This window comes from Pelodiscus sinensis, chromosome 14 (assembly GCF_049634645.1).
Source record: "Pelodiscus sinensis isolate JC-2024 chromosome 14, ASM4963464v1, whole genome shotgun sequence".
In the NCBI taxonomy this organism is placed as follows: domain Eukaryota; kingdom Metazoa; phylum Chordata; order Testudines; family Trionychidae; genus Pelodiscus; species Pelodiscus sinensis.
In genome coordinates this window covers 36,638,972-36,663,820 of record NC_134724.1, presented here as the reverse complement: position 1 = coordinate 36,663,820, position 24,849 = coordinate 36,638,972, and the positions used below count along the sequence as shown (strand labels likewise).

The window sequence follows — 24,849 nt, the reverse complement described above, 5'->3', positions numbered from 1 at the left end:
GAGCATAAACACTGCCATATTAAGTGTAAAAATGTAATAAGGAAAGCCAAAAGAGTTTGAAGAACAGCTAGCCAAAAACTCAAAGGGTGATAAAATGTTTAAGTACATCAGAAGCAGGAAGTTTGCTCAACAACCACTGGGGCCCCTGGACGATTGATACACAAAACGAGCACTTAAAGACAATAAAGTCATTGTGGAGAAACTAAATGAATTCGTTGCTTCAGTCTTTACAGTTGAGGATGTTAGGGAGATTCCCAAACCTGACCCGTCCTTTGTAGGTGACAAATCTGAGGACTTGTCACAGATTGAAGTGTCATTAGAGGAGGTTTTGGAATTAATTGATAAACTTAACAGTAACAAGTCATCGGGACCAGATGGCATTCACCCAACAGTTCTGAAAACTGAAATGTGAAATTGCAGAACTATTAACTACGGTTTGTAATCTATCCTTTAAATCAGCTTCTGTTCCCAACGACTGGAAGATAGCTAATGTAACACCAATATTTAAAAAGGGCTCTAGAGGCGATCCCGGCAATTACAGACCAGTAAGTCTAACGTCAGTACCGGGCAAATTAGTTGAAACAATCAAAGAATAAAATTGCCAGACACATAGAAGAACATAATTTGTTGGGCAAAAGTCACCATGGTTTCTGTAAAAGGAAATCATGTCTTACTAATCTATTAGAGTTTCTTGAAGGGGTCAACAAAAATGTAGACAAGGGGGATCCAGTAGATATAGTGTTTAGATTTCCAGAAAGCCTTTGACAAGGTCACTCACCAAAGGCTCTTGTGTAAATTAGGTTGTCATGGGATAAGAAGGAACATCTTTTCATGGACTGAGAACTGGTTAAACAGGAAACAAAGGGTAGGAATAAATGGTACATTTTCAGAATGGAGATGAGTAACTAGTGGTGTTCCCCAAGGGTCAGTCCTAGGACCAATCCTATTCAACATTCATAAATGATCTGGAGAAAGGGGTAAACAGTGAGGTGGCAAAGTTTGCAAATGATAACCACCTTGAGCAGTTTAGTAAGACCAAAGCAGACTGAAGAATTTCAAAAAGATCTCACCAAACTAAGTGATTGGGCAACAAAATGGCAAATGAAATTTAATGGGGGATAAATGTAAAGTACGGGCAGTCCCTGACTTACGCGGATCCGACTTATGTCGGATCCGCACTTACGAACGGGGCTCTCTCGTCCTTGAGCTCGCAGGCACCGGTCCCGCCACTTCGACCTCTGGGGCGAGAAAAGCTGCTCCCGGTGCCCCTGGTCTGCTGGGGACCGTCTCTAGCAGACCAGGGGCACTGGGAGCAAAGCCGCAGCCGCGGCGGGTTCCCGCGCTTCTGAGGCTTTGCTCCCCGTGTCCCTGGTCTGCTGGGGGGAGGGGGGCGCAGCTAGTGTTCCGCCACCCCTCCCCCCCCCCCCAGCAGACCAGGCTTTTATTGTGGACCCTGGGGCAGAGCAGCTGGGGTGCTGCTGGGTTGGTCCAGTAGCGCCGAGGAGCGGTGCTACTGGAGCAACCCAGCAGCACCCCAGCAGCTCTGCCCCAGGTGTCCCCAAGTCAGCCGCTGCTGAAACTGACCAGCGCTGACTACAGGAAGCCCCAGGCAGAGTTGCTCTGCCCCGGGCTTCCTGGAATCAGCCACTGATCAGTTTCAGCAGCAGCTGACTAGGGGACGCTTGGGGTTCTTAAATTGAATCTGTATGTAAGTCAGAACTGGCGGTCAGTTTCAGCAGCGGCTGAATCTGGACGCCAGTTCCTACTTACATACAGATTCAACTTAAGAACAAACCTACAGTCCCTATCTTGTACGTAACCCGGGAACTGCCTGTAATGCACATTGGAAAAAATAACCCCAACTGTACATACAATATGATGGGGGCTAATTTAGCTACAACTAATCAGGAAAGAGATCCTGGAGTCATCGTGGATCGTTCTCTGAAGACGTCCACGCAGTGTGCAGCAGCAGTCAAAAAAGCAAACAGGATGTTAGGAATCATTAGAAAAGGGATAGAGAATAAGACTGAAAATATCTTATTGCCCTTATATAAATCCATGGTACGCCCACCTCTTGAATACTGAGTACAGATGTGGTGGTCTCATCTCAAAAAAGATATACTGGCATTAGAAAAGGTTCAGAGAAGGGCAACTAAAATGATTAGGGGTTTTCAATGGGTCCCATATGAGGAGAGATTAAAGATACTGGGAATTTTCAGCTTGGAAAAGAGGAGACTAAGAGGGGGGATATGACAGAGGTAGATAGAATCATGAGCGGTATGGAGAAAGTGAATAAAGAAAAGTTATTTACTTGTTCCCATAATATAAGAACTAGGGGCTAAATAAATTAAATAAATGGAGATTGCCTATCTCCTAGAACTGGAAGGGACCTTGAAAGGTCATCAAGTCCTGTCCTGCTGTGAAGGCAGGGGACTAAGTACCACCCACATTTTGCCCCAAATCTCTAAATGGCCTCTGCAAGGATTGAACTCACAACCCTGGGGTTACCAGGCCAATGCTCAAACCACTGAGTTATCCCTCCCCCCAAAAGAGGGAACTAAAAGAAACTAATGGGCAATAGGTTTAAAGCAAATAAAAGGAAGTTCTTCACACAGCACATAGTCAATCTGTGGAACTCCTTTCCTGAGGAGGTTGTGAAGGCTAGGACTATACCAGGGTTTAAAAGAGAACTAGATAAATTCATGGAGGTTGGTCCATACTGGCTATTAGCCAGTATGGGTAAGGAATGGTGTCCCTAGCCTCTGTTTTCAGAGAGTGGAGATGGATGGCAGGAGAGAGAGATCGCTTGATCCTTACTTGTTTGATTCACTCCCTCTGGGACACCTGGCATTGGCCACTGTCGGCAGACAGGATACTGGGCTGGATGGACCTTTGGTCTGACCCAGTATGGCCATTTTTATGTTCTTGGACAATAGGTCCATCAATGGCTATTAGCCATGATGGACTGGGATGGTGTTCCTAACCTCTGTTTATCAGAAGCTGAGATGGAAGACAAGAGATTCCCTGATGAGTACCTGTTCTGCTCATTCCCTCTGGGGCGCCTGGCACTGGCCACTATTAGAAGACAGGATACTGGACTAGATGGACCTTTGGCCCTTCTTATATTCTGTTCATGTGGGACAGAAACACGAAGAAACAAGCTAGACAATGGGTAAAAGAGCAAATACATCCCACTCAAAGAGCTTCAGAAAAGCACAGAAAGTCCAAAGCCACCACTCATAACACCCAGGAAACAGAGGTGGGAAGCAGAAATCAAGAGAAAGCACCATCTCAGTTCCAGAGTTTTCACATCTGATTGCTACCATGCAGAGATTGATATCTAAGCTTGAGGCTCTACAGCAATATCCTGGAACAGCACCCTGCTTTCCTGAGCATCTGGAAGGTAACATGCAACATTAATTATGAATAATGAACGTTTAGCTCCATAACACTGCAAACACTTAACATTTCAGTAGGACTACCCAGTGTGCAGTCAATGGATCATGTAACTAAAGCTACAGACCTGTTCAAGTGTTCACAAGATCAGTGTGTTTTCAATGTTTGGGTTGATGCTTAATATGTAGATTTTAGAGTTGCACTAGCACAGATTTTAAAATTAGATTTAGAGATCCACGGCCTAGTTTAAAACAATGATTATTTTAATAGTGCATTAAATAGTCTTTATTTAAATTGCTACATTTTCATCTTCTCAGGACTGGAAGAATACTGCTATTTCTTACAGTGAAACCTTTGTTATCCAGCACTGTTAACCGGCATTGCCACCAGCCACAATACTGTCACATCTTCAGGTACACAGGCCTGGCTTGGTTTACCATGATTGTCTTAAATAAAAAATTAAGTACTAATCATCTTTAACTCAAAATAGAAATGTGAGACCAACTGCCTCAAACTACAAAACTACCAATATTAAAAACATGAGTTTTACTATTATTGTCCATTGGTTTTTCCTAGGTTGATGGGACCCTCAGATAACCAGAATTTTTAGATAACCGGAATGCCCTAATCCCCAAGTGTGCCGGATACCACAGGTTTTACTGTACTTGCAACTGGCACAAGGGCAGTAGAAGCTAAAAAACTCAGATTCAAGTTTTCCTCAGAAGACTGACTGAATTGCTACCCAAATTTGACCATTTCAGAACGCAATTAAAGAACCTGACAGGAAGGAAATGTTAGAGAAAAGCCATGAGGCATATCAGAGATGGACTGAAAGCACCAGTCTGAAAAATACAAATAGCATAATCGTTGTAGATGGATTTCTACAGTTTTTGCAAAGTATTAAATTTTAATATTTAATACAAATTAGTTATTGATTTCCATGGTCTGAACACTAGAAATGACTACACAAATAAATTGTGTGGCTAAGTAGGAAGTAAACAGCAACAAACAATTAAGTATTTAAAATGTTTGAGAGATTTAGATTACGCACTCTTTGGGTAGAGACTGTTTGCATTACTCCTGAAACTATAGGCCCTAATACAAGTGATCCCTCTGAGATTAGACTGAGCAATATAACTATTGAACATTAGTAAAGCTGTCTGAGACCAGGACGTAGGACTAACTTCTCCAGTCCTTCTCATGGTCTTAGAAAGGATCTGAAAATTCTGAAATCACTATCAATTCCAACTGGAATTGGGAAGTGGGGGGGGAGAATAGCTAAAGGGTTATAGTGAGGTGATCAAACTTGTAAACATTGTTCAGAAATGGTGCATAATCAAGGTACAGTCTTTTTAAAAATGTGTACAGAGCCATGTAGATGTCCTACAATTCTCATGGAGAGAAAATAATCTGAAGGCCATTTTTTCATTGCAAACCAGTTAAATGCTAACAGGCAGACACGTAAACCTGTCATGGAATCATATTATAAGACTGGCCATACTGAGTCCAACCCTGCACTCTGACAGTAGTCAGTGCCAGATGCTTCAGAAAGAATGAACAGAAGGAAATTGAGAGAGCCATCCCGTCATCTAGTACCTTCTTCTGGCAGTCAGAAGTTTAGGGACACTTGGAGCATGAGGTTGCATACCTGACCATATTGGCTAACAGCCATTAATAAGATTAGAAAAATTAATGGAGGATAATTCCTATTTGAACTCAGTTATAATTCTGGCCTTCCCAACATGACTTAGCAAGGAATTGCACAGACTGACTGTGCATCCCATGAAGTAGTACTTCCTTATGTTTATTTTAAACCTGCTGCCCACTAATTTCACTGGGTGACCCTAGTTCATGTATTGTGAAGAATATACAAGAAAATGTCACATGAAATTAGTCACCCAGTTTTATCAGATCCCTTTGTAACTCTTCGTAGACACAGCTTTGGACTTAACTATCTTAAGAAATTTTGTATCATCCGCAAAATTTTGCCACAGATCCCAATATAGATCTTTGTGGGACCCTGATATTTGTCTCTCTCCACTGTGAAAACTGGCCCTTTATTCCTACTCAATGTTTCCTAGCTTTTAAACAGTTATTGATCTATAAGACTGCCGTCCCTTCTATCCCATGACTGCTCACTTTGCTTATGAGGCTTTGATGAAGGACCTTGTCGAAGGCTCTCTGCAAATCAAATATATTGTGTCCACTGGGTCACCTTTTTACATATGCTTGTTGATCCCCCCAAGGTAATAGATCAATGAGGCATGATTTCCCTTTACAAAAGTCATGTTGACTCTTCCAACCAATGACATTGATCTATATGTATGATCACTCTTGTCTTTATTACAGCTTCAACCAATTTGCCTGGCACTGAATCTGGGCACATTGGTCTTAAATTACCAGGATTACCCTGGAGCCTTTTTGAAAAACATACATTACGTTATCCATCCTCCAGCCAGCTGATAAAGGCTGATTTAAGTGGTCGGTTACAAACAAGTTAGTAGTTCTGCTATTTCGCTGCACAAGAGTTCCTTCTTAGGTGAATACCAGCTGATCCTGATGACTTAATGCTGTTTAAAATGTATCTGTTTGTTCCAAAACCATCTCTGATGCCTTAATCTGGGACAGTTTTTTTAAACCTGTCACTTTTATAGACTGGATCAGATGTGGGATTCATATGCCGTGCAAGGGAGAAATGATCCAACTTTTCTAACATGGTGCCTGATTGCTGTTCTGACATCTATGCTTTACAACCCTATAGTTTTTTTAAAATAAACTCTCTCTCAAGGGCATCCTTCAGCCTAGATGGGCAAAATGATTTAGCATTTAGACCGATCCAAATTAAGGATATTAAAATGCGTGTATTTATGTAAACGTGTAACTGATGAATTTTTTACGTGTTACATATTTATACACTAGGGGAGAGGGGAAGCAAGCAGGAGCCTGTGCTCATGGGGAGCCAGCTTCTACCCTGAGCATCAGCTCCATTCCCCCCTCCCCATTGCTGTCTCTATCACAGGCAGCAGCGGGGGTAGGGCGCGGGGGGGGGGGGAGGCTAAGCAGAAGCCAATATGCACTGGGAGCAGACTTGAAAGCTGACTCCTTGCATGCACCAGCTCCTGCCTATCCCTCTTCCCCCACACTGCTGCCTCTGTATTAGAGGCAGAGTGGAGGGACAGGCACCTCCACATGAGGCTCCTCTAAAGCCTGCATGCATGGGGAGCTGGCTTAAGCCGGCATCACTTTTTGCTGTATTCAGCTTCACAAAATGAGCTATACAATTTTAAAATTAAAAATGATTTCTTTAATAGGCTAGTAGCATTCATTTGGAAAAGCTTCTTAATAGATACGCCTACCCTGCTCACTCCTAACAGTGTACAAGCACATCTCTCTCCAGATATGTACAACTATTACAAGAAGAACAGCCATCTAGCTGACCAATCCCACTCCACATTTGCATGGTGGGTAAACACTAACCACCTGTAATTTTAAGGGACACCAAGCTATGCAAGCTGAGAGTGCTGTTTAGTTTGACATGTGACCCAACAATTGGTTCCAATATTACAAAAGAAGTAGAAGCCATCATCATTTAGTTGCCATTTAAAAAAAAAGAGCTCTCCTAGAGCCATGGCTAGCAGCAGAAACTTAAAATTTGACCCAATAATGGCCCTCAGTCACCAAAACTGGTTCAGATTTGAGCAAGTTAGGAAACTTTCAATGTTCATATCTGTTTTATTTAGTATAGCTAGACCCAGGCTTAATTTTAAAATGTATCGGCCTTCTGTTAGCACTGTATATGCATCATGACATCTCACTTCAGCATGCCACAGAAGTAGTCCAGATGGGACCAAGGCAAAATGGATATCCCTGCATCAAAATACCCTTCAACAGAGGGGAAATTGCAGAGGGTTGAGAACTAGAGTTCAAGACACCTTCCCTCTCCGGTTATCATGTGCCAATGAGATCCTGGTCTCTGAAGTAGGGATGCAAAATTCCATTAGTTCATCAGTTAAATGTTGAGCTTAACTGATTAAATGGGGGAGGGGGGGAGAAGCAGGCAGGGCATAGAGTGGACCCTGCACCACCCGGCTGCTTCTGGCTCCGCATTAGACTGACAGCTTCTAGCCTGCATGGGGTTAGAAGCAGCAGCTGAGAGGGACTGCCAGCTCTCAGCCCACACGGGCTGGAAGCCAGCAACCCTTCTGGGGTGGAGCAGCAGGCAGGGGGCCTCTCCTAGATAACCAGTTAGATTACCCATTCACACCCCTACTCTAAAGCCATACCTAGTTTAGAGTTTCTGGTCCTGTTTTAACTGTTTAATTGCCAATTGGTAAATACTAGCCAAGACATTCTACAGACATGTTCTAGAACAAAAACAAAAAAACAACACACCTTGTCCTAGGGCATAATTTAGCATCACAGGAATGTAGGGCTGGAAGGGGCCTTGAGAAGTCATCAAGTCTGGCTCCTTGTGCTGACAGGCCAACTAAACCTATACCATCCCTGACAGGTATTTTCTTGAAAACCTCTGCAAATGGGTATTCTCAAACCTATTCCAGAGCTCATCTATCATTATAGCTAGAGACTATATTTAATCTTGATGTCTCCTGCCACAGTTTAAGTCCATTAGTTATTCTCCTTGGGCCAGTAGACATGGAGAACAAGTGATCAACATCTTCGTAATAGCCCTTAACACATTTCAAAACTTACTGGATCCCAGTCATCTTTCCTTAAGACGATACATGCTCCTTTTTAATTGTTGTTTTGAGGTTTTTTGTTTTGCTTTTTTTTTTTTTTTTTTTTTTTAAATAAAACTTTCCTCATGTCAGGTTTTCTAAAGCTTTCATTGCTTGTGTTACTCTCCTCCGGACTCTTCAGTTTCTCCATATCTTTCCCAGTGTGGTTCCCATAAATAAACGCAATATTTCAACTGAGGCCTCACCAACGCAGAGTACTGCAGTGTTATCACCTCCTGTTTTTTACATATGGCAGCCCTCCCTGTTAATACACCCCAGAATGGTATTAGCACTTCTCACAATGGTAGCACATTGTTGGCTCATTCAGTAAGTGAAACTATAATCCCCAGATCCTTTTCAAGAGCACTACCACTAAGTCAATTATTCCCCATTTTAAAGGTGGGGATTTGATTGTCCTTTCTAAGTGGTGTACTTTGCACTTCATTGAATTTCCTCTTTCATTGCTAGCCAGCTTTCTAATTTGTTGAAGTCATTTGAATTCCAGTTCTGTCCAATAAAATGCTAGCAATCAACCCCAAATTGTATAAGCGTACTCTCCAATTCAGTGTCCAGTTTATGGTCCATTCAACAAATATTACTTCCTAGACAAATGTGTAATTAGTTTTAGGTGTCTGGATTAGTTAATTAACAATGCCAAAACATCACTTTGCTCAATACAAGTCAGTGTGTACTAGAACACAGATGCACGAAGGACTTGGAAGACTTTCTGGAAGATTACACAGTGTCATGAGGGCTCTGACCTTTTTAACTTGGTGGGACTAAAGTAGCAGCTCTTTCTTACTACTTGAGGTTTAGGGTAAAGGCTAGAAGATGTATGCTCAAAGTGCTGTCATTGTTTTTGAAAAATATCCTATTGGCATGGGGCATGCCGTAAGGGCTCCTACTTCCAACTCATCAAGTAGACATGACTACCAGGAAAGCCATCTTCACTAAAAAAATACAAGTGGAAGCAGGTAGCCATTGGCTTAAACTGGGTCTTGTAAAACATTTAAGAAAAACTCAGGTCTAATGTTGGGATAGGCCACTTGACCTAGGGAAAGCATCTTCCAATTCCCTTGAGGAACCTCACTGTCATTGGGGGAGCAAATATGGAAAAACTCTATTGGGAAACAGCTGCCAGATATTGAGCGCCGTTAGCATCTGACAGCAATGAAGATATTAAACACTAAGATATTAAATTCTAAGGTCACTGCTGAATCTTCAGTGACTTTTCTGCTGGGAAATACTATTCTCTTTACCACTTCTGTTTCTAATCCTGAGAACTAACTATCAGCCACGCTTTGAGGCAAAGAACACAGACTGAGGTGAAGGACCTACTCACTTCCTTGGGAAAGAAGGTAAGGGGCAGTCTGGAGAATATCTGGTGAGCAAGTAGCCAACTGAATGATGTAAGGGAACCGCATCTGTCTGAACCATGTTGGGACTATTATTCTAAGAATAACCCTGGCCTTGTCTTTATCAAGATCAGAACTTTGGATATTAGGGGAGTTGGCAGGAACGCATACAGAAGACCCGATGACTAGGGAAGAAGAAAACATCCCCACAAGCACTGGAGATACAGCCCGTGTCTGGAGAAGACCTGTGTACATTTCTTGTTCCAGGCCACAACAAGATGCCCCATTGCTGAAATATGCAGTCAGGTACAACCTTGTCAGCAGATATAGAATGTGCATATGTTGTCCATCATGATCTTTATGCGTTTGCCCCAATCAACGGTAGCAATTAGCAACAAATCTCACTGCCCTAAGTTCCAGCAAGCTGATGTGTAGAATAGCCTTGAGAGGTATCCACCTGTCTTGGGCTGTGACCATTTACACATGCTCCCCGAACAGGTATGAATTAAAGGAAATTAATTAATGCTGATTAGCAGAGTTTATAGAAAATGGACCCTACCTGAATCAAATTAACTTGATTTTTATAAAAGTTTGATTTAGATACTTGGTATCATGTGACAGATTAAAAACTAGAATGACAAAATTAACATGGCATAAATCAAATGGGTTAAAAGCCAGGTAACTGATAGATCTCAAAATGTGTTTCCAGTAGGAAATTGGTTCTTGGCCCTTATGCTACTTAACGTTTTTATTAGCGACTTAGAAAAAACACACAGATAAAGACTGCAGATGAACCAAAAATGGGGGAGTGGCAAATAAAGACAAGTCACTGATACAGCAATCGTCTGGCAAGTTGGGATCAAAAACCAGAGTTTTAATATGACAGTGTAAACACGTACATCTAGGAACAAAGAATCTTGGCCATACTTACAGTATGGAGGACTCAATCCTGAGAAGCAGTCACTCAAGACTTGGAGGCTGTGGTGGATAATCAACAAGCTCTCAGTGAGTAGGGTTGCCAGGTGTCCGGTATTCACCTGGACAGTCCGGTATTCACCTGGACAGTCCGGTATTTGTGGGCTCCATCCAGTAAAAAAAACAACAACAAAAAAAACAGGAAATACTGGACATGTGAAATGTCTGGTATTTCCTGTTTCCATCGAACGGAAGACAATTTTCCCCTGCTGCATCTGGTGGGGGCAGGTGAGTGAGGAGGGCAGAAGAGTTGTAGTGAGGGGGGTTAAAGGGGGCACTTGCTGGGCGCCACACTAGGGGAGCACCAGGCTGGGAGCAGAGCACACACTACTCTGGCCCACGTGACCAGCAGAAACCCGGGAGCTGGCCACGTGATGCCTCCCTCAACACCAGACGTGGCCAACCTGCGGCTTGCAAGCCACATGCAGCTCGACCCCCAAAAGTGTGGCTCACGAAGCTGCTCCTGCGATCTCCCCCCAGCCCCTTGTGCTTACCAGGTTGGAGCAGGGAGCTGCAGGGTTTTAAAAATGGCACCCAAGATGGTGGCCGTCTTAAAGGGACAGCATCCTTTAAAAAAATTTCTTTGTTTTTGTTTCACAATTCTGTTATGGTTTTGTTTTTTTTCCCCTGTTTGACAGCTTTGGTCTCCCCTCTCTCGCCCCCCCCCCCCCCAACAGAATTTTTTCCCAGTTTTTTTGGGGGGTGGGGAGTTCAGAATTTTGTACAATCATCTGGCAACCCTATCAGTGAGATGGTATGGCCAAAAGAACTAATGCGATCATAAGGCACATAGATGGGAAATTCCAGGTAGGAGGCAGAGATTATTTTACCTCTTATTTGAAACTGGTGCACTGCTGTATCCAGTTTTGATACCCACAATTCTAGAAGGCTGTTGATAAATGGAGAAGTATTCAGAGAAGAGTCACAAGAATGATTAAGTTACTGGAAAACATGCCTCAGTGTTGGATCAAGGAGCTCGATCAATGTAGTTAAGCAAAGAGTAGGTTAAGGGATGATCATCAGAGTTTATAATCACCTCCTTAGGGAACAAATATTTAATAGTGTCCTCACACTGGTCTTGAAATCTATGAATCATTTGGTGTGACATCACTTACTGGCTCTATAAATGACTAACATGCCTAAATCTAGTGCTGATGCCCCAACTAAAGAAGTGCCCAAGGTTACTAATGCCACGAGACATCTAGGTTTCAAACACTGGTGTTAGTGATTTGTTTCTGAAGACAGACCACAAGCTCTCCTAGAGAACTACCTGCTGATGCTGGATCACTGATCTGCACGTTTGTCCTATGGGCAGTCAGCTGCACAATGACATCCCTGAACTTCCAATGTAGCTGCTTCTGGGATCACACTACTTTGGCACTCCAGGTCTGTTGCAGTTGAACAGGGCCCTCTGACACCCCATCTCCAGTGCTTTAGTCCTGGTATGCATTCTCTAGCAGTGCCAGGAAAACTCTGCACTTTCATCCTCCATGCAGGGGTAACAGTAAGTTTGTTTTTCCTACAGATAGCCCCAAAGTTCTCATACTCTTTGACAGGTACCTAAACCTGGGCAATCAGGTAGTAACACTTATCATAGAATCATAGAATAATAGGACTGGAAGGGACCTCAAGAGGTCATCGAGTCCAGCCCCCCGCCCTCAAGGCAGGACCACGCTCCGTCTACACCATCCCTGACAGATGTCTATCTAACCTGTTCTTAAATATCTCCAGAGAGGGAGATTCCACCACCTCCCTTGGCAATTTATTCCAATATTTGACCACCCTTTTAGATATTTGAAAACCGCTTTCATGTGCCCCCTCAATCTTCTTTTTTCCAAACTAAACAAGCCCAGTTCATGAAGCCTGGCTTCATAGGTCATGTTCTCTAAACCTTTAATCATTCTTGTCGCTCTTCTCTGTACCCTTTCCAATTTCTCCACATCTTTCTTGAAATGTGGCGCCCAGAACTGGACACAGTACTCCAGCTGAGGCCTAACTAGTGCAGAGTAGAGCGGCAGAATGACTTCACGAGTTTTGCTTACAACACACCTGTTGATACAACCTAAAATCATATTTGCTTTTTTTGCAACAGCATCACACTGTTGACTCATATTCAACTTGTGGTCCACTATGACCCCTAGATCCCTTTCCGCCATGCTCCTTCCTAGACAGTCGCTTCCCATCTTGTATGTATGGAACTGATTGTTCCTTCCTAAGTGGAGTACTTTGCATTTGTCTTTATTAAACCTCATCCTGTTTACCTCTGACCATTTCTCTAACTTGCTAAGGTCATTTTGAATTATGCCCCTATCCTCCAAAGAAGTTGCAACCCCACCCAGTTTGGTATCATCTGCAAACTTAATAAGCGTACTCTCTATCCCAATATCTACATCATTGATGAAGATATTGAACAGTACGGGTCCCAAAACAGACCCTTGAGGAACTCCCACTTGCTATCCCTTTCCAGCAGGATTTAGAACCAATTGTAGTAGGAAAGCACTTGTAGTAGGAAAGCACTTGAGAATCCCAGTTTACAATAGGAGTACAAGAATACAATACATAAGCATTGCTGACACCAACATTATGCAACATTGCATGGAATTAAATCCAGCTATGCTGTTTGTTAAGCCAAAAGGCCACAAATATCCATGAGTTTTTTTTAAATATGCTGCTTGAAAATGAAATACAGATCGAAACCCTGATATCCTGAGCTCATCTGACATTTCTGTATCTAGACTTTGGTCCACAGGCAGGTTTCTCAACAGTGTAATTGGATAATAACCATCTCCAAGTAGTGCCTGTGCCTCCATAAAGTAGATAAGGGAACCATTTCTTATTGATTCTACTTATGCCAGAGCAGCATATCTAGGGTCACTCAAGAAACAGAAAGTGCTCATTAGAAAATCCCTCTCACCTCTCCTTACCATCTACAGTATGCTTCCAAAAGGACAGGGATGTTCACCTTGTTCTCTAGCCAGGACACATGGACTTTGTATGAAATTAAGCTTCCGTATGACCCTAGAGTTTAAAAAAAAACCCTATCTATTCCTCAAGGCTCCTCCCTTGATCAAGATGAGAGACTCACCGGTAGTTAGCTAAAAATCTATATACCCAAGCAGGATTTCTTCAGAGTTGGTCACACTCTTGCACTTTGGAATTAGTAGGGAAAGTTTCCTTCTATGACTGAGGTCTAGCTATTTCAAAAGCCAGGAAGAGCATAGGCCACATTCCATTCCCTAGTTAGACTCCTTTGGAGTGCTCTGTATTTGAGGAGAGAATGTATTAGACTCTTGTATTGCAGGTGGGCTGTTTGCTGGCCTACATGGGAGAAGCCAAGTAGTATTTCATCACCACTCTCAATGGTTCATCAGGGAACTCCCTTAACTGTGTAGAGCCTGTGGTGAGGCACATACAGTCCAGGTTAGCTCTGGCTTCTACTGTCAGATGAATGAATTCCAACGAACTTGTCTTACCCTAAGGCATCTCTTAACTTGACGTTTGAAGAAGAGAAATTTGCTTTGTCCTGCCTGAGTGTGTCATGGGCTGAGTTTCCTAAGGGGCAAAGTGGGCTAGCAGAAGCTTGCAGTGTGATCCAGTCTAGTCTCAGTTGCTTCACAGTAAGGTCAGGTGGCTGATCTGGTGATGATCAGCATCTGTTTTAGTTAGTGACTGCTTCTGACCTTTGCCTTGGGTGCTGTCCTGTGCAGTGTGCAGATAAAGATCCACATTTGATTTCTTAGGTCTCTTGTTTCCTTCTGTTTGGAGTAGAGGGTTGTGTCAGGATGAAATGTGTGAAGAAAAAGTTGTCTGATTTGTCACGTGCCATGGAGAAGACGTGTCTGCTGGATGCCTTTTGGAACCATAATTTGGTTAAATCCCAGGAATAAATGGAGCTGGAACAGTCTCGGGAGCATCGTGAGTGGGTGATAAGCATGGTGCAGACCCACCAACTGGGGGGGGGGGTCCCCAGGACCCAGAGATTCAAAAGAGCACGGGGCTTCCAGCTGTCGCTAGTGTGGAAGCAGGCAGAGCCCTTGGCATTTGAATTCACTGCTAAAGCCCCACATAGAGCAGTGCTAAGGGCTGCCTAGGGAGAGGGGCCACAGCTCACTCCGGCCACTGCTGATGACAGGCTACCCTGGCCCCACAAGCATGGAGCCAGGGCCCCCACCACCTTGCCCAGAACCCAGAAAGTGTGTTGCCCACCCCCCGGCATGGTTTCACAACAATGTAATAGCAAGAGTCATTTCAAGCCCAAAGGACAGAGAGGTGTCAATAGCATCAGACATCTGCTTCCCTGAAGTAAGCTGCTTGCTGTACTTGATAGCTCTGTGGCGCTTACACTCTTTGGAAGAAGGCGCTTACTACTGAGTAGTGTCAGTCGTCATCATCGGCCTCCTGACCAGGAAATGGTGGCAATGACAGGAGGATCAAGTTGCAGCTCAGGGCTCTTCCCCTGTAAGAGATGGATCCCTCTGGCAACCCCCTGGCCAGGGATTGTTTCCTGGTAGCGCAGAGGGGTTGGAGTCGGAGTCACAGCCTCACTTCCAAATTGCATGAAGTGTCACTTTCTTCATTTCTCTTTTGCAAACCTTCATGAGTAAATGGAAGTCACGGAGTTCCAGGAAAGACTGGGCATGTGCTGGAGAGGATTCTCACTGCTGCTGCATCCTTATGGGGTGAGAAAGGAGATGTGGAGAAGGGACCTGACCCCTTAAAGGGTGTTCAGGCTCCACTCTGCTTCCACTGACACTGGTGGAGTACAAGGCTAGAGGATTTCCACTACTGTGTCCAGGAGGAGTCCATCAGAAAAGTGAGTCAACATGTTAACAGAACCATCAAGTTTGGCACACTGTGCTTACTGAAGAGCCACTAGATCTTTTTGTCCCTCTCCTTCCACCTTTTTCCTCCTCTTCCTGCCCACAACCCTCAGTTTTTCTATCACATCCTATTTCTACTGGGAACACTAACAGGAATTGTTAGCCTAGAATGTTTTAAGGTGCTTAAATAGTAACATGATTTTCCAAATCCTAAATTTAGTTTCACAAGTTCTCGTCTCTCTGGCAAAGAACTTATCTGACAGATACAAAAAGCCCCGGGATTAGCCATGTCTGAACTAACTAGAAATCTACAGTACTTCTCTTCTGATTCCATTCATTTCAAGGTTAATCAATATTTTTTGAACTGGGGGGGGGGGGGGGGGGAGAAAAAAAAAAAAAAAAAAAAAAGGATGGATGACATCAAGTTGACATAGCTCTTAAAAGATCTAAACAATCCTCCTCCTGAAACTCATGTGCTGGGCTAGTCTTTTCCCCATTGCTTACCCCTCTCCCCCAATGATAAATGAAGTTTAATTCTTGCTCCTAGCCTTTTATAATTTATTTGGTGTTTTCATTTTATTCCATGGACTCCAAAAATTCCATGCATCACTGACTAATTTACATTTCAATACAAGCACTCTTAGATTCATACCATGTAACAGAGAATTTTTACATTCACACAGGCCACTTCATGTGAGACAGTGCATTTCTTAACCTCCAGTAAATTTACACCATTCTGCTAGGACAAAGGGCAAACTGTCCACATTTTAAGCCTGGAGATTAAAAAAGCATCAGCATTAAAAATAAATGAAAATGTATTATTTATCCAAAACCACAAGTCACTGAGAAAAGCTAAAGAAGAATGAAAGCTAATTTCCTTGGGAGAAGGGACTCATGTAGCCACTTGAGAAACTAGTGTATCACTTTAGGTTCCCATCTGGAAAGAGGTCTGCCTTTAATATAGCCACATGTGAGCTCCACCACTTGTCAGAGCTCACATTGTAAGTGTCCTTAACATCTCAGAGAGAAGATTTCACGGCACTGAGTAGAGCTTCTGTAGAACAGCACCAATATGCTCGACCAGACTGGAGTTCTATCACTTCAATGAATCTGTGAACCTTTGTAATCTCTTGGTGACCAGATAGCACTATCTATAAGCATAATAAATGGAGCTTCTACTATGTTGTCAGTCAGTCAGTCCTCCAGTCCCAGACTTAGTGGAGTTAGAAATGCCATGGAGGACACTTATTCAGCTTCTTAAAACATACAGCACTGATGAGCCATCCCTTCTAGTGCGTATGCGCACACACCCACCACACAAAAAAGTTCCAGAAGCTACATTCAGGCCTTCTTGGCTAAAAACTGCCATCATACATGCTCTAAGTTAAGGAATGGAGCCTCATGGCTCCAAAGGGATAGGAATATCTCAGCATTAACAACTTACCAACAGAAGTAAACATTTTGCTTTAAAACAGAGAGATTAGGTGACATCTTTTATTGAATATGTCCCTTTGCCTCGGATGAATTTTACTTAATCTGAGTAAGCATATTAACAGCATGTTTCTTCTGCAACGACGCAAACACACTGTTCAGAACAGGCAAGATGGATTTTAAAGGTGTACAATAGAGAACACTTCTAAAAGCTTCCTGATAAATCTTGTTTAGAATCACATTTTCAGGCATACAAAGCTGCTACTTGCTGTGGATTTGTGTAGGTGCAAGCACTCCAAAACAAACAAAGCTAAACATTACATACCTGAATATTCAGAGAGAAAAAGCAACTCTGTAGTTGCAAGAAAACTGTAGCATGTAAGAATCACTCCTATCATTCAACTTACATCATCTTCTGCAGAATCAGTTTGCTCTATCACCACAATAAAATATTTAAATTTAAAAGCATTTAAAATATGCATTAATTTCCAACTTAAAATCTTAAGACACCAAACATGAAATACAAGCTCCTGTAACACAAGCCACCAAGATAACTATATTCTTACCTAGTCTGAGCTCTCCGAAGTTCCCACACCCTATCTTCTTGCCCACTCTGAAGTTGGGTCCCACCATAAGAACACCAGAAGATGTAGCGGAACTCGGTCGAGAACCATGTCCACTCCTTCCAGGCATTCCTTTTGTTGTCCGCTGTCTTTCATCCTTCTCCCTGTTTGAGTGGTCCATGATCTTAGAATATAAAATCTCTGCCAGTAAACTGGCAGAATTGGGAATATGTACTCTTCCCTTACAGTAGAAATATATATCCAAAAGTATCACTGAGTCAGGTTACTAAACAAGTCATAGAAACATCAATTTCGTTTGGCACCATCTCCAGACTCCTAATGTATCTCCACAGTGGTTGATTGTGTCCTGGAGAACTCAATAAAGACAGGCCTTTTAGAATCTAAAAAGAAAAAGAAAAAAAGATATTTCAAAAATAAAATCAATTTATATTTCATATCAAGAAAATACCAGCTGCTAACCAAACAGACAACTTCCAAGATGGACTATCTAGGGTTCATACAAATTAACAGCTTGTCACCTTCAGTAATTTTCTACATTGAATCTCAAGTACAACATTCAATATTGGGATGTTGGGCAGATACTGCTAAGCAACGCTGCTAAAATATAGTACTAAAACTAAGCTAATGCTAGTTTGCTATTACTAACAAAGCCCAAAAGTTCATTATACAAGAGGAAAGACAAATGAATACAATAGCCCATCTCTACAGCAATGTTGTTCATACATTTCTATTGAATTTCTTTACAAAGTAAGGTGTAGAGATATTAAGTGTATTTAGCAATGCTCATTTATGAAGTGCTTTGAGACCCTCAGATAAAAGGAGCTGAATAAAACCAAGATGCTTATAAGTTACATGTATACACCACAGGGTTAAAAAAAAAGAAATCAAACCTTCTCCATTTAAACACTAACAAAATACAACAGAACTCAGCAAAATCACACAAGTGCTTGGGACTCCCCATTAATGACTAAAATTTGAACATCAGTACGGGTAGCTCAGCTTTAAATGATTTCGACACATAATACAGTGTGGCGATGGCTCTGGGGGATGGGGTACACGGCTCTCATCACAGTGGTTGGGAGAAGTGCATCCTGCCCCATCTCTCAGCCAATCAGCACCGGGCAGGTGCAGGTGTCCTCCGAGCTGCGGAAGAGCACTTTCCTGCGTGGCAGGAGGGCCATCAGGAGTCGCTCTGTGCAGCCCTCCCACCACACAGGGAAGCGCTCTCCCATGGCTAGGAGACTGCTGCGCAGCGAACCACTCTTCTGTGGCCAGGAGGAGACCACGCCCCTGCCCAGCGCTGACTGGCTGAGAGGCAGAGCAGGACATGCCTCTCCCAACAGCTGTGGCGGGAGGGGAAGTACTGGGAGTTGTGCCCCAAGCCCCCAGAGCTGCTGCCACGTGGGCAGCAGCACAGGACTAGGTAAGGGGGGCAGAACAGCACTGGGGGCCCCAGAGGCACCGCTAGTGCTGGGGGACACTGGAGGCTGAGCTCATAGTGGGGTGAGTTATGGGGCATGGCTGGCACTGGGGGGCTCTGAGGATAGTGCTAATATTGGGGGCTGGCACTAGGGGAAGTTGGGGGTAAGGTTGGATGCAATAGGGCTCTGGAAACAGGAGACCAGTACTGGGGTCTGGTGGTGTGTGGGAGGCAGGGACTGGCACCGAGGCATTTGGGATGGGGGGGGAATGCACTGGGTGGCTCTGAAGGATGGAGGCTGGCACTGGGTGGGGTTGAGTACAGGGGACTCTGGGATCAGTGGCTGGCACTGGGAGGCAGGGGAGGGCTTTGAAGGCTGGGATTTTAGCAGACCAGCCACATTTTCTTTGCATGTTTGTGTATTCCTCATTAGCATGCTGAATATGCAAATGAAATACCGGTCTGCCAAAAGTTTGCTAGTCCCTGGTATCAAAAAGATTGGGAACCACTGACAAGAGATGTACAATGACAATAACTGCTATTTCCAATTAAGAATGTAAGCGAGTAGTCAAATAGTCAACTACTTGAAAAGTCTAAGCTTATCAAGTAGTCAGTTCAACTACTCGCTCCCCCTGCCTTGCTACCTCTGTATCAGAAGCAGAAAGTGTGTGTGTGTGGGGGGGGGGGGGGGGGGGGAGGGAAGAAAAGGCAGGAACTCCTGTTCATGGGTTCCAGGCACTGCAGACAAGAGCTGCTGCTGGAGCAGCCTCTGTTCACAGTGGCTGGGGCTGGCAACAGACAGGGCAGCTGGACCTGATGCGAGCCAGGACTGAGCAAGTCTGGGACTGCTGCAGCTCTGGCTCTGTAGGACCTACCCCTGCTGCGCCTCTGCAGTTTAAATGCAGTAGGAGCCAAGCTGCCTGCACGCTTGTCTCCTACTACACTTAAACTGCAGAGCCTTATCGACTAATCATGTAGTCAATACAATTTGTATCAACTACACGATTATTCACTTACCATGTTCTAACATCCTTATGTCCAATATCAAGAACCTGAAAAGGAGATTAGTTCTTTGGATCTACAGGAGAGCACATTTCCATTTCTGTTGCAATGGGGGATGAGACATTTTATTCATGAATAATAAATGCACACCATTTTTAGAGTTTATGAAAAGGATAATCAGAATCCAGCAATTCTCAACAACTCCACTGCACTGAGACCCCATCTGACAGTAAATATTGCTTCATGACCCCATGCGGGGAAATCAAAGCCTGCCATCCTGAGGTCAAACCCAGAGCCAGAGTTCAACCACCCACTATACTGAGGAACCAAAACCAAAGCATAAGCTAGTTCAGCTCTGAAACAGTCTTCCAAGGAGGATTATAAAGTCCCCATTTTTAGACACCTTTAACAACAAACTGATTGACACATTAGATGGTTAGAAGTAGTCTAAGTTTACTTGGATCTGCCAGAGCATGAGGGCCCACCTGCCCACCACGGCCAGGCTGGAGCAGCCCTCTGCCCCCTGCATCTGGGCCGTGCCCTCTCTAGCCAGGCTGTAGCATCCACTGCCCACAGTGGGATCTATCCCTGCCAGTTAACCCTGATCAGGATGCATTACCTGCTAAGTGTGATGCTTACAAGGGATGTTAAACTGGCTAACTGACTGAGGGTACATCTAGACTACATGCCTCTGTCGCCAGAGGCACGTAGATTAGGCTACCAGACATAGGAAAATGAAGCGGCGATTTAAATAATCGCCGCTTCATTTAAATTTACATGGCTGCCGCGCTGAGCCGACAAACAGCTGATCAGCTGTTTGTCGGCTCAGCGCGGCAGCCATGTAAATTTAAATGAAGCGGCGATTATTTAAATCGCCGCTTCATTTTCCTATGTCTGGTAGCCTAATCTACGTGCCTCTGGCGACAGAGGCATGTAGTCTAGACGTACCCTAAGTAGGATCCTGGGCAGGAGCTCACTCCAGCCTGGCTAGAGCAGCAACCCCAGCTGCCAGCCACTTGGGGCTGGTTGTTGGGGCGGGCTGCTGGCTCTGCATGAGGGCTGGAGCAGTCCTCTAGTGGCAGAAGGCCATGAGCAGGGGACTGTTCCAGAGAAACCAGTTACCCATTCGCATCCCTAATTTAGACTGGGAGTGTCTGAATCTTGCAATATGCATTTTAGTTCCGCAGAATAAGTCAGTGTTTTCTCAGGGACAGAGTGGGTGAGGTGATGTATTTTACTGGAACAACTTCTGTTGGTAAAAAGACAAGCTTTTGAGCCACATAGAGGTCATCAGGCCTGGGAATTTTAGGCCTTATCTACACTACCAAGTTGTGTCACCAAAAAACTGCCTTTTGGCAACAAAACAGTGAGAGCATACACACAACACACTACTGCGACTTCTGTAGTGAAAAACACCCAGTTTTGACAACAAAAAGCTTCCACCCATAAGACTTTTCCTTTCCCTTTGTCAATGAACATCCAGTGTAGACACCACGAGGCATTTTTTCCTTTTGTTGGCCTCCAGGAAGTGTCCTACAATCCTCATGCTGTTGCTCGGGTGGTCACTGGTTTGCACTCTGCTGCCCTGCAGCCAGGTAAATGAGAACCAGTCCCTCACCCTGGCAAGCGCCCAAGAATTTTAAATTCCCTTCCCTGCTTGGTGATAGCTCAGCATGGTGACCATGGCTTGCTATTGCACCAAAGGCTCTCCCACCTAGACTACTATGGAACCGTTGAATCCAATCAGTATATGGGGAGAACAGTCTGTTCAGTCCCAGCTGTGAGTGACCTGTAGGAATTGGGACACATATGGGCAAATTTCACAAGGCTTGTGCAAAAAAGGGTATGATGGGCACATTGCAGTGCAAAATGAAGGTAAGGGAGGGAGGCAGGCGTGCCTGAAGGGCTGGGACAAAGCAGTCCCTAACAGGACATTTTGCAGTCTCAAGATGTGAGAACACGAAATGGAGCCCGGCACAACACCTTATGACAAACGGTGTTGCCAGGCACTGTGGGATATATACCCAGAGTGCATTGCTCATGCTGTTAATGATGGTGCCACCAACATGGATACAATCTGTCAGAGGGAGAAAATGTGAACACGCTTTGGCAACTTTGCTTTTGTCCAGTTTCTAGTGTCAATATTAGTTTCATCAACAAAGCTTTGTACCGTAGACAAGCTCTTCGAGTGTCACAGCTAAATACAAGGTGGAACAGATTGTTTAACAAAGTAGTTAACACATTTCAAGGGAACATTAAAAGGTGAGGTGGCTCATTAACACCACTCTACAGCCAAAGGAGAAAGAGGACAGGCAGCTGAGGGTGTTATGAATGGGTTAGAGATGAGGCTACATTTCAGTCATGGGCATTTTTAGTAAGAGTCATGGGCAGTAAAAAATTTACAGCCTGGGACTTGTCCATGACTTGCTACACAAGCTAGACTAAAGTTTGTGAGGGCAGGGTGCTACTTGGAGGACATGGCCCAAGGAGTGCCAGGAGTGCTTGGGAAGGGGTGTATCTTGGGGAGTACTATACAAGTGTTCAGGGAGGGCAGGTTCCCTACCCAGGCACCTAGAAAACGGAGACTCCAGCTCCGAGCACCACGTGCTGCCTCCGCTCTGCCACAAGGCCTGGTTCAGCAGCTCTCATTGGCTGGGAACCAATGGTCCCACCTCCTTGGGTAGTGTAGTAATTTCGGTTGTCAGAAGAGGTTCGTGGCGCAATGAACTTGGAGAACTACTTTCAGGTGTGATCAGATGTAGTGCTCATTTCCCAAGAACATAGGCCACAAATCGCTATAATACCGCCTTTGCTAAATGGAGAAAGATCTGAGCTGAGGCACAGGCTGAAGCTGTTAGTAGACAAGCAAGACTCCAAAAGTCAAGGCTGGAAAACAAACTCTGAGGACACCCCTTGGCAAGAGCAGCAAGGAGAACATTCATGGTGATACAGAAGAGCAGACCTGTTCTGCCCAGCAGGGAAGGATGACAGGAACAGGGAAGAATAGGAGACAAACGTACCCTTCAGCAGCCAGAGGAAGTGGTAAAGAGGTTCACAATTACAGTAAGATATCTACTATAAAAGAACTAATATGAAAGATGAAGCCACTAAGCAAAGTTCAGTGTGATGGACAGGAGGAGTGCTGGCCAGCATTTGGTAAATAAGGGGTTAAATTCAGGTAGCTAGCAAGCATGTTGGTAGGGGGCTAGAAGAACCAATGGGGATATGGTGCTGAAATGTGAATTGTATTTAGATACCTTGGCTGCTCTCTTTGCAAAAAAACAAAACCTAAAGTTAAGGACTGGAGGGAGCAGATGCAGTACTCAGAATTATCATGCCTATAAGAAATATTGGACATAGGAGTGAACTGGACCTTGAAGCACAGATCATGAGTAGAGGGTAAATATGTATTTAGTCACGATCAGGGTATTTTTCGTTATTTTGGTTGTTGGGTTAAACTTCTCTGTGGGAATCCATGCCTTCCCTCCCCCACTCACCATTTAAGTTACAACCCGAAGAATTATGATTTTGTGTTTTTGATCTGTTCTTTTCTTAGTTGCTCTAACACCTAGCAACCAACTATGCTTGATTAAGTACACATTTTTGTTTTGTTAATAAAATCATCTTTAAGGCAATGATTTGATGTGTGTTCTGGAACATAACAGGAGGTCTCTGTCTCTGCCTAGTCTTGGAGGACAGCTATGAGAGAGAAAAACACAAACTCTATGCTTTTTGCTTCTTTTTTAAGCTCTGAGCAAAAGAGTTTGGGGTATCCCTGAGGAAGGAATTCAAGTCGTCTTTCCTGTTTTTTTTTCCCCCCCAGAGTTAAATCACTTGAGGGTGGCAGCTGCACCAAAATCAGTGAATCTGTGACTCTGGGGAGTTTTTGTAAGCAGAGCCTATAGAGGTAAAGTATTTAAGGTCCCTTGCGGCCCCCCATCTTCTGCACTCGGAGTGCCAGAGTGGGCAACACCCCTCACATTCAGATACAGCAGCCTCGAAGGAATTCTAGCACCTCACAGTAAGGGTTGCACTTTTTACCAAAGTTATGCCTCTGGACCTCAACTGTAACCTACCTGTGTCACTTTGTGTATGTGTGTCTACCTGGCCAATATGACAGGTGCCTGGTAAATTTTTCAACTTTTCTTCAATCACAATGAGTTCTGCAAGGTTTCTTAAAATTTTTATGATCTAGTATCTATACTTTGATTTCTGTATTCAAATAAGAAAGCAGAGATTCAACAGAGAGTCAAAGGGTCCTTCTACAACTATCAAGATACAGCTTGTCATTTAAATAGGCTTATAGTTCAAATTCCATCAGAAATAAGTAATGGGAAGGCAAAACATGCCTGTAGAACTTGTAGCATTTTAATGTCTATTAAAATAATCCAGGGGTAGCAGAGTTACTCTCTACAGGATAAACTTTAAAAAAATGGTCTGGTAGCACTTTGTAGACTAACAAAACACGTAGATGGTATCATGAGCTTTTGTGGGCACAGCCCACTTCAAATGACTGGAGTTTTCTGTAAAACTCTGGTCATCTAAAGACGTGGGCTCTGCCCACGAAAGCTCATGATACCATCTACGTGTTTTGTTAGTCTACAAAGTGCTACCAGACCATTTGTTATTAACATAATGTCTTTAAAAGTTGTAGTTGTATTCATAGAAAAGGCTTCCCAGTAGATAAGTGGGAATATGAGGCAAAGTTAAAATAGCTTGTGGAACTTATATAGTGAAATGTCCTCACCTTAAAATATTCAGATACAAGATACAAAAGCATTCTAACATCTCCCCAACACCACTAATATTATTTGTTTTCTTGATATGTATCTTGTAGATGTTTAAATACTAATATTAATAGTTGTACAGGTAGAACAAGGATGTTAAAATGCAGCTGACTAGTCGACGGAATTTCCATCAACTAGTTAATAGGCACTTCCACATTCCTCCTACTGGAGCTCTTGTACATTTCAAAGGAGGAAGGTGGAACTCCACTTACAGCCGGGAAAGTCTCACTGACCTGGGGCTGCACGCCTTCTTTGAAATGCACAAGAATCCCCAGCAGGGGAAGGAGAGGGCTATTGTACATTTCAAAGCCATAGAGCCCAGGGTTAGTGGGGGACTCAGTCC

The 24,849-nt window shown here is 43.8% G+C and overlaps 1 protein-coding gene across 8 annotated transcripts in view; it reads right to left on the bottom strand.

Moving 5' to 3' along the window:
- CSNK1G1 (casein kinase 1 gamma 1) overlaps positions 1-24,849 on the bottom strand; it is a 171,008-nt gene that overhangs the window by 91,140 nt on the left and 55,019 nt on the right. For all 8 annotated transcript variants that reach the window (XM_075897483.1, XM_075897479.1, XM_075897485.1 and 5 more), the window contains one exon: positions 17,280-17,677. In XM_075897483.1, coding sequence (XP_075753598.1) covers positions 17,280-17,457 — 178 coding nt within the window. In that variant the 5' untranslated portion in view covers positions 17,458-17,677. The remainder of the gene's footprint in view (positions 1-17,279; positions 17,678-24,849) is intronic.